We start from the raw sequence: 17,558 nt of genomic DNA on the forward strand, positions 1-17,558 counted from the left end.
TATTACTTCGACTTAAAATGCTTCAAATAGTTTAATATTACGGTTATTTAGCATTCTTAATCTATATTTACTTTATTATCATTCAATTTCATGCATGGAAAATACATATCGTGTATAATATTTTCATTGGAGAAACATTGTACTATACTTTTTCGTAGCATAAAGAAATTTTAAATATGAGTTGTAATGCAAAATTAGTTTACTTACTTCAATGAAATCATGAAGTGATATTGAAATCCATGAATTTTTGGAGTCCAAGATTTGAATAAGCTCGGTCTGCAATGCAACGATTGAATTTTTGTCATTAATTTAAAAAAATATTCAATAATAAGTTTAAAACAATGGAAAGACGATGAAATCTAAAAATTTATTGAAGCAATTGTACATAACTAATGTACTCATTACAGAATTACCAAATATTATGATTTAAACAATGTTTTAAGCAATTATTCAATTATAAGGTTTAAACAATGTTAGAATATAATCCATGAATTTTTGGTTCTCAAAAATAGAATAAACTTGCTCTGCAAATACGCGATAACAAAGCAAGGGATGAATGTTTTTCAAATATTATAATTTAAGCAGCTATCCAATAATATGATTGAGAGAAATCTTTAATTTAATTTAAACAATTGTGTAATATAATTTGCACAATCACTTATTATCCAAAATTCTGATTTTTAACAGTGGTTTTAGCAAATATCCGACAATTTTATTTAAACCAGTGTTTCTCAATCCGATTTATTAGAAAGATCCGTAAAATATTTCAGTGTTTGATCGTGGGCCGGTAAGATAAGTAATTTTGACTATTGGCATAGTTTTACTAATATAAAATTGGGGCTCTTTAACAATTTTTTAACAATAGTTTTTTCCTGGTCATTCATATAATTTCTAAAACAAAAAATATTTTGCTGCGGTCAGGTGGTTGAGAAATAATGATTGAAACAATAATAGAAAAAAACTACAATTGAAACTTTTGATATTAAATTTTAGAAGTGATACTAATATAAATTAAAATTTTACCAGAAAATTTCTGTATGAAACGATTACTTATTGACGTATCATCATTGTTGACAAAACAACGTTTTTCATATTTCGATATTTTTGCAATATCTGCAGTTGAAAGTGCTAAACAAACATAAAACATTTGTTCTATGAGAGTATTCCAAAAATTATGAAAAAATGTAGAGTAAAAAAATATTCGCCCGTTTTATTTATTTATTTAATTATTTATAATTTTAGTTATTCATTAATTTTAGTTATTTATTAATTTTAGTTAAAATCTATAGCAAGCACAATATCTCAAATGATTAAACTGGCTCAAACATAATGTATTGAACAATGGGTTAATTGTAATCAAATATAATTATTAAATATAATGTAAACTGTAATTATTACTCCTTTCCTTGGAGCAAATGTGCAGCATTTTTATTTTTTGTCTCATAATACAGCAATTTTAGATTTTATCTCATAATAGAGCAATTTTGAGATTTTACCTCACCCTAGCCTTAATTTCACAAACAATTTCTTTTTTAATTTTTCGAAAGAATTTAAATAATTTTAATAATCGATAAATTTTGAAGAAAATTATCAAAAGATGGCAGTAGTGCTTCAGTTTTTCTTCAAATCTTGAGAAAAACAAAATCATATCTTAAATCAGTGAAGTACTTGAAGAAATATAAATTAAGATAACGAAGATTATATAAAACGATTATAGCATTTATATTTCAAAATGGAAAAGAAAACAGAAAGGCAATCCTGATTAGATAACATATCTCCCCTGTTCGAGTACATTAATCTTTGAGTAAAAATTATGGTCGAAAGTTAGGATAAACGTCTGAACAATATGTGCGTTTGAAACCTTAGGACTCAACATTTCATCATACGATAACAAATCAAAACAACACAATCTAAGTACTCGTATTAGGCATTAGAAATTTCTTCCTGACGACAATTAATGAACTTCGTTTACGTAAATATCGATTATGCAAACGATTTTGAAACTTTTAAGATAATTTTTTATCAAATTGCGATTTGTCTTAACTGTTATCTTATCCTGTCAATATCTTCCTACTGTTGAATTGAGAGAATTTAAACAAGCTCAAAATTTTTACAATTAAATACATTACTAAACATTTTTTATGCCATAATTTGCTCAAAACAAAATTTTATTTTAATTTAGAAAACGATTTCTAACAATTTACTCTTTAAATATACGTTGCCTCAGAAATTTATTTTAATAGGAATTAGGCCTTAGGGGATGCTTTTTGAGTAAGGAAATATTATGTAGCATTAGTAGTTTTAAGTTATACTAAATTTGAAATTTAGTTTTAACATATTTTCACACAGAAAATGTGAATTCTGAATTTATGGGTGGGAGAAAGAATAAACTTAAGGCTAGGACAGCTTTTCAGTTAGATTGTTTGTTAAAAATGGTTTTTTCCCCAAAATATTTTTGGTTAACTACATATATCATTCAAGAACAATATTTTAAAAACTTTGTTTTTGAATGTTTGGTAAGCAGAAAACATACCCCTTTATTTAGTAAGACAAGAAAAAGAAAATTTCAACTTGGTTATTAGGTCTCAGTTTTTGAAGGAAAAAGAGATTCCTTATTTGTCAATTTTTATTCCTTACAAGAATAATTTTATTCAGTGGTAATAAAATAAAATTGAAAAATAAATTGCAGGCTGAAATATCGTTAAATTTAACAAGAGCTTAGAAACACTCTTATTGCTTTATCTTGCATTTATGCCTTTTATTATTTATCTTGTTAGCTATCTTACATTTATGCTTATTATTTACGCTTGATGTATTTAAATGCTGTGATGATTGAAATCATTCTAAATTAAATACAAAAATCTAAGAATGAAAAAAAAAGCTAAAGTTTTGATATCACTTAAAATTTTTTTAAATAAAATCTACCCGAAAATTCGAAAGAATTGGCAGCTTTAGGAGTTAAAATTTTTGAAGTAAACCATTTTTTAAAGGTAGAACTTTGATCATTCTAAATTAATTTTATGAATCTATAAATGAAATAGTTTTGATATCACTTTAAAATTAAAAAAATCTTCTCGAAAATCCGTAAGAAATGGCAATTACGGGATTTAAAATTTGTCGTTTTCGTAGGTTTTACGGTTAGAACGGAAAAAAAATGAATAATTATTATCAAGATAAAAAATGATGTCGCCACAAATTTGGTGTACCTGATTGTCCGACATATGCATGATTTTTAGTATGTCTCTAAACTAAATATTTGAAGTTACCAACTTGTTTAAATAATCAATTGCAAATAGAGAAATCCAAAATATCATATATAGTAAAAAAAAATCTCCTTAATCTGCATTGTTTTTTAAAATAAGTAGGATCACAGATTTACCTGGTTTTTGGCATCTAACTCTACTTTTACTGGGACAATCTTTCTTCCTTCAAAGTAACGTATGATGAAAGTCTAAAAAAAAAATTAAATAAATATTAAATAAGGAGAAAAATAAGTCTATAAAATTTTGTAATCACATGCTTAAATAAGCTTAAAATTATATGTCAACACCATTTATTGAAAAAAAATTCAATCTAGGTTTCATAACTTTGATTGAATTACGAAGTTTATTCCCTAAGAAAGCAACTCTCATTTAAAATCTACTCTTTAATCGTCGTTAATTATTATTTCAACTATTAGTTATGTTTCATTATTTTATATAATTTTAATTATTATTTGAAGGTAAATGTACAGTGCGAAAAAAATAAATAAATAAAAAACAAACCACCCTGAATAACTTTTGATCTTATGATCAGATATTAACTTTCTATGACTCAATATGGTCTCAATAGTTGGGTCAAGAGAGCGATCTAAAGTTTGGAGCCCTTAATTTTAATTTTATTTTTTTAGCTCTCCTGATTTAAATATTGGGATCATATTTCCAAAATTACGACTACACCCTAGATTTTGAGGTTCATCAATTCGAATCCATAGAAAAAAGGTATGTTAATTAAAAGAAAGTACGTTTTTGTGTATGATTTTGTAACTTAAAATATCGTCTGCACAAATTAATTAGCATACTTGGAGTCCCCCCTTGAATCATTGAGATTGAGTCCTAGAACGTAACGATCCGATCATAACATCAAAAGTTATTCAGGGTGGTCCATTTATTTTCTTTGCGTACTGTACAACATTTATTTTTACACATCCATTTCGGGATGATATTTATTATTTATAACATAAGCCATTAAAATCATGTTTTGAATAGATATGAAGTCACTAAGAATCAGTACTCACAAGTTTTTTGCACTTAATGTGGAGTACAGCTTTTTATTTTAAATGATGTCCAAAAATGTGTCAAAAATATAAATTATGGTCCATTTGCAACATCTTTCAACTCTACTTGTTATTCCAAAAGTGCCGTGACACGCACTACTTTTGGGAAAATCCAAACATCTTACACTGAGGAAAAGAGAATGATCAAAACTATCAGAATATGATAAAGTTTATCGGGTACTTACTTATATTCCCGTCGACGATTTTCGCCAACACTGCGCTTAAGTCATTTTGGTATTTTTCAAATTTATTTTTACATGGTTATTGATCATAAAGAAATAATTAAAATACAATTATAAGTAAATGCATGGAGAAACTAAGAAAATATTTAAATTTAAACCAAATTTATTGTAAAATTTGGCAAAAATGGTCAACGGGACAGTATCTAAGCACCGTTTACTGTGTTTCTGACCCTCTATGGGAACACCAAAAAGCTCGATAATTTCTGCCAAAATGGCTTTGGAAATGATTTTGGTAAAATTAACAATAAAATATGGTTCTATAATATATGAAAATTTGGTAATTTTATGAGGATACCTTAGAACATAGCATAAAAATCATTCATTCGGTTAAATTCACTTTTCAGTTTTATATTTTTTACTAAATGTGTGGTAAGAAAAATTATAATTTTGAAATCCATAGTTTCCTGTAAAACGTTACCATATGAACGAAAATAGGACCATATAAATGGCAAAATAATGTAGATTTTGGTTTTATAAATTAGAATTATGGTTATTTTTACCAGAAATGTTATTACCAAGCAATATGGTAGTTTTACCAGAATTTTTTTTTTCTCCGTATAGGTTAGGTAAAAATAATTATTTCTAGTCTTTGGAGGTTGTTAACATTTTCTCTATATTTGATACATCTACGGAATACATTTTAAAAAATCGAAAAAATGAACAGAGTTTTGAAAATTGATCTGTAAAAGTCTATTCAAAAAGTTTTTTTCCTATTAGGATTTAAAAGAGAAAAGCGATAACTGTCTTCAATTGTGTGCAAAGATAAAAATGTGAACAATGTTTAGTACAATCACGATAATAATGCAATGAAGTGTAGTATATTGTTCAAACATTTTTGTAATCAATCATCATCATGGTTGGTCAAACAACCCAATGAGAGCCAATGCCTTCCTCTGAAGATTTCTCCATAACGATTTCCGATTTTTATTTGATCTCCATTTTTTTTCATTAATTACAGGAAAATCAGACTCCACCGAATCAGTTCGTTTCAACAGAATATTTTTTCAAGTTAATGGGTCATCGGACATTAATTGTTATATTAAAAAAAGATTATTTTCAAAGTTTCATGTATTTATGCAGCTGGTAACATGGTAAACAATAGTTTTGAAAATAACTCTTCACTTCATAATCTATCGATATAAATTTTGTGATAAAAATTATAAATGAGGTTTATCTATTGTCAATACATTGGTCATTTTCATTTACACCTGAAAAAACAGTCAAAGAGCATAATTTTTGTAACTGGGCGGGGCTACCCGACACATTTTGAAAAGAGCTGAAAAACATGTTTTTTTAAATTTCCATTTTTTTAAGTTTAACTATTCTTTTTTTGGTTTATTCTTTTTGCAATATTTAATTAGATGATAAAACAATAGAAACATACAAAAATATTGATTATTACTCAATATTATACAGAAATATAAGCAATACTCCTTAAGTAGGCGAGGCTACCCGACTCTCCCCTATATTGTTTTCTCTGAATTTATGACTAAGCCCATTTGTCTGGAAGCACCTCAAGATCAAGAAATACCTCTTTCAGGGCAATTTTTGTAATACATGGTGGAAATATTTTTTCATACATTTTTATCGCGATTCTTTTAATCATGTTAAGTAAGAACTAAATAGAACACTTACGACATTACGTAACAGTATAATTATCGTTGTTAAGTAATAATAAGCTCACGATGAAAAACGTTTATCAGCATGCTGTGTCACATTAGGTGTGGAGAAATATTCCATTTTATTTTTATCTTGTCAGCCTTGAATTAATTTGAAACTTGTACTGATGCTGCTATCACTCTCCAAGGTTATTTTTGTGATCAGTATGCCTTTCAACATACATTCCATTCAACTGATCGTCTAACAAAAATAACTTGTTTTCTTTTAACATTGATCAGCATGTTATGATGTACGTTTAAAGATAGTTCATAAACGATATTTTACAGCATTATGTATTGCCAGCGTGCATTCAATTACATGTAAGGACATGTTGCGAAAACTACACAGTTACGATAGTAATATGCAGGCTGTTAAAATTTTTAGCCATAAAATAAAATTTTAAAAATTTACGTTTTTCAAGTGGAATAAAAAAAAGTCATAACATTCTGTTTTCAAATGTCTACAAAAATGAAGGTTGCGTAATTTAACGATGCACATTTATTTTTAATGAAAAAGTGATGAGAATAAAAACTGGGGCATAATCATCTTTGCGTGTACTGAATTTCATTCCTTTGCTTAAAAAATGAATCCGTAAATCTTGGATACGCAATGCAATAAAAATATTCAGTTTTGATTCAATACAAAGTCAAAAACAGTCGAAATGCAGAGGAGGGGGAAAAATTTGTTTAGTTTATTTATTTATTTATTTTTTTATATTAAAAATCTAAAAAAAATTGACATTTTTGTTAAATAAAAAATATTGTTATTATATTTATCTTTAACATTAAAATTCGATAGATAAATGGGGAATATAGTTTTGTGTGCTATTTTTAGTTAATTTTTCATGTAGTCATTAGATTGAAAACCACCTAGTAAACAATCCTATATCAATTAAATCAATTAGTCCGAAAACCAGTCAGCTTACTTTTTTTCAAAATTGGCATTTTTGCATTTTTAAGTTTAGCTTACGTAAATATATAGTTAGTATATAAAAAATTCATGTTTTTTATTTTATTTTATAACCGTCGTTGAACAGCCGACCCAATTTTGGGTTTACAACTACTGATGTCCAACTCCCTAGCCTTGTAATTTTGAACCAATCCAGAAGACAAGAAAACTCCTGAATCAGTACCCCCAGAGGTATTGATTTGTTATGGGAACATGGAGGACTTTGTGACTCGACAGATTTAACGTGCATCAGTCACCATTTACTACACGGGGAGTCTTCGTCCGGCAGGGATCGAACCCACGACCTCTTGGACATGGGCCCAGTGCCCTACCAACCAGGCTATCTCGGCTCCCTACTTATTTAAATTTTGTGCTGTACAAATTAGCTCGAAAACTTGTTTTATCCTGGAGATGTCCTTTTCTCGGAAATAAATCTCCAGTTGGCTGCCGTTGTTGATTATGAAATTGTTCGGATAAACTAACAATTAATTATTTAGTTTAGGTTTGTTATTTTGTTAATGTTTTTGTCACACAATAAGTGTCTATTCAGCGGGTAGTTCTGTGTTGATGGTATATTTAAAAAGAAAATAAAGAGGGATAAAAGTAACTCTAAACTGCAAAGGAAATGACTGCAATTAATATGATATTGATTTCGAAAGCTGGTGGTCAGGAGGCCAGGGCATTATAAAAAAAAGAATGCGAAAAAATTATCAAAATGCTCCTCTGGAAAAGCAAGAAAGGCGAAACAACAGCTTTAGGTGTAACATTATCGCAATTTTACTTATCAAAACACAACACCTGGTGAGGTTAATATTTACTCTGTACAAAAAACAGTACTCTAAAAGTAGCACCACAAAAAGTTAAGAAAACACATTTTGGAAAAGTTGCCATAAACTACAAAAAATTGCAGACATCACAAATGGTTTTACAATATAAACCAAATGAGTTTTTCTCTTTCTAAGAAAAAATTTGTAAGTGGCTTAGAACAGATAGTCATGATGTAAAAGATTTCTTAACCTACACAAATATCCATGACTAATGTAGTATAAGACTAAACTATAATTTTTATTTCATTTCTTAATGTCAAATTATTAATATTTTCTCTTGTTAAAAATAATGTATAGTATTCGTCTTAAAGTTTTGTCCGAAAACCGATCATATCCAAGCTCTAATTATTTTTCAAATTAAAAAATTAAATGATTTATCGAACATTTGCAATAGAATATTTTGTAATCAGCCGTAATAACAAAAAATAAAAAAAGCTTTATTTATCAAACTGATACTTAACTATTCAGTTTTTTTGTCTCTCCTGTAAATTTAACTTTGTTGGAAATACTCAAAAACAAATTTCAATCAAAAACAAATTAATACTAAAAAAAAAATCTAATACTGAAAAACAAATTAATGAAGTTTACTCTGAAGAATAAATTTTATACCAACACACAGTGGGCCAGAAGACCATGATCTTTGGCCAAAAGTCAAAAATTAAATTTCAACTAAAATATGTTTAGGCAGCTTTACTATCACCCAAATTAATTCTGTTACATTTTTATCAGAGTAATTAGTCTGAAATTATCCCACAATTTTTCAATTTGACGGATTAGTTAATACTCTTGACAAACTTATAGTTTATATCTGATCATTTGACATTTTATAATGTTTGAATCACTTTCGATACTTATCTCCAAAAAGTTCCGCGAGGTAATTAGCTAAGCTTGTTGTCTTCTTTGATGTTTCTTCTTTCGAAAAAACCTGACCCATTTTGCTCATATTGCAAAGGTGAATTAAATATACCGAAAAGCAAAAATTATGTTTTTTTTTCATGTTTTCGCTTTATTTTGCAATTAATTCGGGTTATTTTGTAATATTACTTCGGAAATACAATTTGCTTTTCATTTTTAATATGAAATTACGCAAATTATTATATTTTTATTGCTATATTTTAATTATTTAAATGTACTATATATATATATATATATACGCAGTAGTATAGTACGTAGAACCCTTAAATTCAAAAAAATACAAAGAAAGCAAGGAAAGAAATAAAAATAATAAAAGGGAATAAAAAATTTTAAGATCAAGAAAGGAAATTTTTTTTAAGTGTTGCATTTTTTGTAAAAATTTTGAAGAAAAAAAATTAAAATTAGAAGAGATATAATTTCGACATCAGCTCACATGACTACGTCCACAAAAACAGCGCTTCCAAATACTGCATTAATATAGCCAAAGCAAAATACATCAATATAGTAGTGTGAAGAGAAAGAAAATAAAAGGAAGAAATTAAAATAAAAGGAAGAAATAAAAATAAAAGGATGAAAATAAAAGGAAGAAACTAATTCACGAAAAAAAATTCCCAAAATCCAAAAAAGTACAAAATTGCGCACCAATAGGACCATTTAAAGCGAGAAAGGTACTTACAAATATATAGTAAAAACGATTTAAAAAAAATTTCGTATATAAGTAGCCAGATTACAAATATGAAATTAAAATGTGAAACGTGGTAGCCGTGTATATTTAAGGCACGCTCATGCGAAAGCTATCAGCCGTATTTGATTTGTTTGTTAAATTGGGTTGACCCGAAAATTGAATGTGCGCAAGAATATATATTATACTAAATAATTCAAAATATTTAATTAATAAAAGGCAAAAATATAACTTTTGAATTCGATGGCTTTAATGAAAATTATTAACATTTATTGAATAGTATTAGTTATTTAATTGAATATTGAAAGAGGTTGTTTAGAAGATATAAAATTTATCAGCCACCTATTTTCCCGAATTGGATTTGCACATGGCAAAAATATCATTCTAGACAATTAAAAGATTTTATGTAAATAAATTCTTTAATTAATTTATAGACAATTAATTCAATAATTTTGTAAAGAATTGAATTTACATGTGCTGCATATCCGTTGTTTTTAATCATATTTCGCAAAATCATGTCTATTCGATTTTTAGATAAATAAATATTACTGCAATAAATTTTAATTCTATTCATTTCATTAAAAATAGTACTGAAATGAATCTTCTTAGAAACATTTGAATTCCATTTATATTATATATTGAACTGAAATCGTTCCTCTTATCGTAAATTTCAACAATGCAGATATTTTCGTCTTTTTTAATGTTTAAAACCACAAATTAAAATCAATATTATTGTCATGATTACAATGAACTGATTACGAAGAATTAGAATTTTTCAGAGATCGAATTAGAAATCAAAATTATTCTTATTCTCATTAATAACTCGTATGGACATCTTAAAGCTTTGTAAGTGGAATTCTATTAAAGAGATCTTGGAAATTTAAGGCCGCAAGAGATATAATTTTCTTGTATGTATATATTTATCAANTATATATATATATGTTGTAATTGTTCGAGGTTTAAAAAAAAATTCTTCCATTTTTTAGAGAATTACATGAAAATTAAAAAAACATGTCTTGCAATATTCTTACGTGATTACTTTTAATACTTGTTAAAAGAAGAATGAGTCGTTATATTTTTCATTATTATCGATACAAATATTTGATGGTTAAATTTACCAAAATTTTGCTTTTTCTCTTTTTATTTTATAATCGCTATTCTTAAATAGGAAACATTACAGTCAGAAATTTTTTTCTCCTACATCTTCTACTTGAATTATTCCATTCGTATCACAGATTTACCTGATTTTTGGCATCTAACTCTACTTTTACTGGGACAATCTTTCTTCCTTCGAAGTAACGTATGATGAAAGTCTAAAAAAGAATTAAATAAGGAGAAAAATAAGTCAATAAATTTCTGAAATCAAATGCTTAAATAAACTTGAAATTATATGTTAACACTACTTATTGAAAAAAAAAAATTCAATCTAGGTTTCACAACTTTGATTGAATTACGAAAAAGTTTATTCCCTAAGAAAACAACTCGCATTAAAAATTCTTTTATCGTAATTAATTATTCGTAATCTTTAATCGTAATTAATTATTATTTCAATTATGTAGCTATGTTTCACTATTTTATATAATTATTATTTAAAGGTAAATATACAGTGCGAAAAAAAAAAAAACGAACTGCCCTGAATAATTTTTAATCTTATGATCAGATCTTCACGTGCTAACACTCAATATATGGTCTCAATAGTTATGGTCTCAATAGTCAGGAGAGCGGTCCAAAGTTTAGAGCCCTTAATGTTAATTTAGTTTTTTGAGCTCTCCTGATCTAAATATTGGGATCATATTTCAAAAATTACGACTACACCCTAGATTTTAGGGTTCATCAATTCGAATCAATCAAAAAAAGGTATGTTTATTAATAGAAAGTACGTTTTTGTGTATGATTTTGTAACTTAAAGTATCGTCTGCACAAATTAATTAGCATATTTGGGGTCCCCCCTTGAACCATTGAGATTGAGTCCTAGAACGTAACGATCCGATCATTAGATCAAAAGTTATTCAGGGTGGCCCATTTATTATATTTTTCTTCGCGTACTGTACATTTATTTGAAGACATCAATTTCAGGATGATATTTATTATTTATAAGACAAGTCATTAAAATCATGTTTCGAATAGATATGAAGTCACTAAGAATCAGTACTCACAGGTTTTTTGCACTTAATGTGGAGTACACCTTTTTATTTTTAATGATATCCAAAAATGTGTCAAAAATATAAATTATGGTCCACTAGCAACATCTTTCAACTTTACCTGTTATCCCAAAAGTGCCGTGACTTTTGGGATAACCCAAACTTCTTACACTAAGGAAAAGAGTATGATCAAAAAACTATCAGAATATGATAAAGTTTACCGGGTACTTACGTAATATTCCCGTCGACCATTTTCGCCAACACGGCGCTTAAGTCATTTTGGTATTTTTCAATTTTATTTTTGCATGGTTATTGATCATAAAGAAAGAAGCAAAATACAATTATAACTAAATGCATGGAGAAACTAAGAAATTATTTAAATTTAAACCAAATTTATTGTAAAATTTTCCAAAAATACTCAACGAGACAGTACCTAAGCACCGTTTACCATGTTTCTGGCCCTCTTTGGGAACACCAAAAAGATCGATAATTTTTACCAAAATGGCTTTGGTAAAGTAAACAATAGAACACCGTTTTATAATATATGAAAATTTGGTAATTTTATCAGGATACCTTGGAACATAGCATAAAAATCATTTATTCGGTCAAATTTACTTTTCAGTTTAGTATTTTTTTACTAAATGTGTGATAATGAAAATCATAATTTTGAAATCCATAGTTTCCTGTAAAACGTTACCATATGAACGAAAAAAAGGACCGTATGAATGGCTTAAATAATGTAGATTTCGGTTTTATTAATTTGAATTATGGTAATTTTTACCAGAAATGTTATTACCAACCAATATGGTAATTTCACCAGATTTTTTTTTCTCCGTATAGGCTTGGTAAAAATAATTATTTCTAGTTTTTGGAGATAGTTAGCATTTTCTCTAAACTTATCTTGATACATCTACAGAATATATTTTAAAAAATCGAAAGAATAAACAGAATTTTAAAAATTGAACTGTAAAAGTCTATTCAAAAAGTTTTTTTTCCTGTTAGGAAAAAAAAGAAAAGAAAAGCGATAACTCTCTTCAAATCTGTGCAAGGATAAGCTGAGCTGTTGTGAACAAGGGATTAATGTGGAAAATTAGAATAATTTTGTTGTTTACCTGCCAAAATCTCCTTAATAATTTTAAAAAATTCGCAAAATTGGTTTACATTACACTTGATTGTTAAGCAATACGCTTAAAAATTAAAAAAATTTTCAATGTATTAGATGTTATTATGCTATTTTTATTCATTATTTTAAATTGCACGAGATATTTTTTCGTGAATGTGCTTATTCACGATAAAAATATAAACAATGTTTAGTACAATCACGATAATATATTACTGTATTATTCAAACATTTTTGTAATCCCTCATCATCATGGTTGGTCAAACAACCAAATGAGGGCCAATGCCTTCCTCTGAAGATTTCTCCATAACGACTTCCGATTTATCTTTGATCTCCAATTCTTTTCATTAATTACAAGAAAATCAGACTCCACCGAATCAGCCCGTCTCAACCGTGGCTGTCCCTGCTTTCTTATTCCAATGGTTCTAAAAAGCAATATCTATTTTATTGTATTTTCATCTCTCATTCGAATCACTTATACCATCCAATTCATTCTATTTATTTTTTTATGTATTATAATATCAGGTTGTTTATAAATCTTGTACTGTTCAAAGTTAAATCTCCTTCTTCCTTTATTGTTTTCATTTACATCACCAAGCATACTCAGCAAAATCTTTCCCTCAAATATTGCGATACAACTTTCCTCCGGTTTTGTCATTATCCAAGCTTCAGAAGCAAGACCGTCTATGATTTTGTAAATTAAGAACTTTGTTTTTCTAGAAAGAAAGCTAGATTTAATAAATTTTTTCAACCCAAAGACAGTCCTATTTACCAGATAAAGTCGGATTTTTATTTCAGGAGACAATCTGTTATCAAAAAATATAATTGATCCTTAAGTTAATAAATTCTCCTTACTGTTTCAAATCTATAAGAATCTATTTCATTCTGAGACTCTGTTTCTTGAGAATATCATGTATATTGTTTCCTCTGAATTAATGGCTAATCCCTTTTGTCTAGAAGCACCTCAAGATCAAGAAATACCTCTTTCAGGGTAATTTTTGTAATGCATGGTGGAAATATTTTTTCATACATTTTTATCTCGATTCTTTTAATCATGTTAGGTAAGAACTAAATAGAACACTTACGACATTACGTAACCGTATAATTATCGTTGTTAAGTAATAATAAGCTCACGATGAAAAACGTTTATCAGCATGCTGTGTCACATTAGGTGTGGAGAAATATTCCATTTTATTTTTATCTTGTCAGCCTTGAATTAATTTGAAACTTGTACTGATGCTGCTATCACTCTCCAAGGTTATTTTTGTGATCAGTATGCCTTTCAACATACATTCCATTCAACTGATCGTCTAACAAAAATAACTTGTTTTCTTTTAACATTGATCAGCATGTTATGATGTACGTTTAAAGATAGTTCATAAACGATATTTTACAGCATTATGTATTGCCAGCGTGCATTCAATTACATGTAAGGACATGTTGCGAAAACTACACAGTTACGATAGTAATATGCAGGCTGTTAAAATTTTTAGCTATAAAATAAAATTTTAAAAATTTACGTTTTTCAAGTGGAATAAAAAGAAGTCATAACATTGTGTTTTCAAATATCTGCAAGAATGAATGCTGCGTAATTTAACGATGCACATTTATTTTTAATGAAAAAGTGATGAGAATAAAAACTGGGGCATAATCATCTTTGCGTGTACTGAATTTCATTCCTTTGCTTAAAAAATGAATCCGTAAATCTTGGATACGCAATGCAATAAAAATATTCAGTTTTGATTCAATACAAAGTCAAAAACAGTCGAAATGCAGAGGAGGGGGAAAAATTTGTTTAGTTTATTTATTTATTTATTTTTTTATATTAAAAATCTAAAAAAAATTGACATTTTTGTTAAATAAAAAATATTGTTATTATATTTATCTTTAACATTAAAATTCGATAGATAAATGGAAAATATAATTTTGCGTATTATTTTTAATTAATTTTTTATGTAGACATTAGATTGAAAACTTAGTAAACAATCTTATATCAATTAAATTATATAATTAATCCGAAAACCAGTCAGCTCCACTATTTTTCAAAATTGAGATTCTTGCATTTTTTAAGTTTAGTTTACGTAAATATATAGTTAGTATATAAAAAATTCATGTCCTCCTACTTATTTATATTTTATTTTATAACCGTCGTTGAACAGCCAACCCAATTTTATGGGTTCACGACTACTAATGTTCAACTCCGTAGCCTTGTAATTTTGAACCAATCCAGAAGACAAGGAAAGTCCCTTCTTATTTATAGTATATTTTGTGCTGTGCAAATTAGCTCGAAAACTTGTTATATCCTGGAGATGTCCTTTTCTCGGAATAAACTCGGAAATAAATCGCCAGTTGGCTGCCGTTGTTGATTATGAAATTGTTCGGATATAAACTAACTATTAATTATTTAGTTTAGGCTTGGTATTTTGTTAATGTTTTTTTCGCACAATAAGTGATTATTCAGAGAGTAGTTCTGTGTAGATGGTATATTTAAGAAGAAAATAAAGAGGGATAAAAGTAACTATGAACTGAAAAAAGAAATGACTACAAATAATATGATACTTGATTTCGAAAGGTGGTGGTCAGGAGGCCAGGGTATTATCAGGGGCGGATCTACTTAAGGGCTTTTTGGGCTGCAGCCCAGAGCCCCGTGGATACAAAGGGCCCCAGTCCCCACTGAAAACAATCGGTGATATTTTGAATTTAAAAAAATATCTAATGTTTAAAAAAAAAAACTATTATAAGGTTGGCAACCCTGAGATCAATCAACCCATGCATGTGCGCGTCTATCGAACGGAACGGGGAATTACCAGTCGCTTGTTTTTGGTCAGTGTATTTTTTCGCGTCTATTACGGGGGACTTCCCGCAGCGCCGCTTAACTCCCGACGTAATTTTTTCTTCCGCACTTCTGTTCTCGTCGTCAAAGTGTCAAACTTGTTTAGTTTACTAATAACTGTCTTGACTACCAGCAACCCTCTCATCCCACAGAAATTTGTTGATATTTTCTACACTATCATTCTATGATGTTTCTATGCTACACTATCTTAAGGTTTTTTTAACTTTGCCAATCACTAGCTGTGAAGCTGAGCTCTCTTTCTCCAGGATGTCATACATAGAAAACAAATATAGGACAACAATGTCGAACCATCGACTAAATCATTTATCAGTTCTTTCCATAAATTGTGATTTAACGAAGGACTTATAATGTGCTGAACAAATAAAGGAATTTGCACCACAAAAATGCAGAAAGGTTGCCTGATAATTTATCTAACATAACTACACTTAACCTGTCAATTTCTTTTGCAATAATGTTGTACAGTTGCTGTTTGTATAGACAAATAAAAATAAATAAGTAAAAAAAATTAATAAAATTATTTTATTGTCCTATTTTTTTCTGTATATACTTATCTACATCACTATAGAAAACAATTTTTTTGACAAAATGGCTATTAGGGCCCCAAAGTAGTTTCAGCCCAGGGCCCCACAAAATCACGATCCGCCCATGGGTATTATAAAAAAAAGAATGCGAAAAAATTATCAAAATGCTCCTCTGGAAAAGCAAAAAAGGAGAAACAACAGCTTCAGGTGTCACATTATCGCAATTTTACTTATAAAAAACTACACCTGGTGAGGTTGAGGTATCTCATTTCAATGGTTAATATTTACTCTGTACAAAAAAAAAGTACTCTAAAAGTAGCACCATAAAAAGTTAAGAAAACACATTTTGAAAAAGTTGCCATAAACCACAAAAAATTGCAGACATCAAAAAAGGTTTTACAATATAAACCAAATGAGTTTTTCTCTTTCTAAGAAGAAATTTGTAAGTGGCTTAGAACAGATAGTCATGATATAAAAGATTTCTTAACCTACACAAATATCCTTGAATATGTAGTATAAGACTAAAATGTAATCTTTATTTCATTTCTTAATGTCAAATTATTAATATTTTCGCTCATTAAAAATATGTATAGTAATTCGTTTTAAAGTTTTGTCCGAAAACCCGCCATCTCCAAGTTCTAATTATGTTTTTAAATTAAAAAATTAAGTGATTTATCGAACATTTGCAATAGAATATTTTGTAACCAGCCGTATTTTAATATCAAAAAATAAAAAAAGCTTTATTTATCAAACTGATACTTAACTATTCAGTTTTTTGTCTCTTCTGTAAATTTAACTTTGTTGGAAATACTCAAAACCAAATTACAATCTAAAACAAACTAATACTCAAAAACAAATTAATGAAGTTTACTCTGAGGAATAAATTTTATACCAACACTAGATCTTGCCTAATTCGGATGTGAGGATTTCAAATCTGAAATTAGTTTTGCTTCTAAAGCTACAGATTACTTTTACGATGACATTTTTAGTCTATATTTTTTTGTTGAAATGTGCGAGCTTAAAAATGAAATTTTATCATTTTAAGTTTATTTTGCAAACTTAGTTTTTAAAATATTTATTTATGTATTTATTTATTATTGATTTTTGTTAATATGATTCCTTCCTTACCTAAATAACACTAGGGAACATTTTTTTTTTTTTTTTGTTCCATGAGATTTTTTAGCGGATTTTAGATACTTTCGTATCGTTGATTTCAACTTCTCAATCGGTTTATCTCTCCACGCTCCAGTTTATTAACTACGTTTCCTACATTTTTATTACATTTTTATTAACTAGACTGAAAATGTTCTTAAAAAAACTGGAGAGAAAAATCG

The 17,558-nt window shown here is 28.0% G+C and overlaps 2 protein-coding genes across 3 annotated transcripts in view; one reads left to right on the forward strand and one right to left on the reverse strand.

The window, feature by feature from the left end:
* Nucleotides 1-17,558, forward strand: part of LOC107442126 (dynein light chain roadblock) — a 601,383-nt gene that overhangs the window by 515,224 nt on the left and 68,601 nt on the right. The window lies entirely within an intron of this gene.
* LOC107457146 (hornerin-like) overlaps nt 1-17,558 on the reverse strand; it is a 31,371-nt gene that overhangs the window by 11,812 nt on the left and 2,001 nt on the right. Inside the window, exons 2-3 of one of the 2 annotated variants that reach the window (XM_043039743.2) lie at nt 10,830-10,901; nt 208-276 (exon numbers count right to left, since the gene is read on the reverse strand). In XM_043039743.2, coding sequence (XP_042895677.1) covers nt 208-276; nt 10,830-10,901 — 141 coding nt within the window. Of the gene's footprint in view, nt 1-207; nt 277-3,379; nt 3,452-10,829; nt 10,902-17,558 lie in introns of both variants that reach the window. The other variant, XM_043039744.2, reaches the window with a different exon arrangement.

This window comes from Parasteatoda tepidariorum, chromosome 4, assembly GCF_043381705.1.
Source record: "Parasteatoda tepidariorum isolate YZ-2023 chromosome 4, CAS_Ptep_4.0, whole genome shotgun sequence".
Classification (NCBI taxonomy): Eukaryota; Metazoa; Arthropoda; class Arachnida; order Araneae; family Theridiidae; genus Parasteatoda; species Parasteatoda tepidariorum.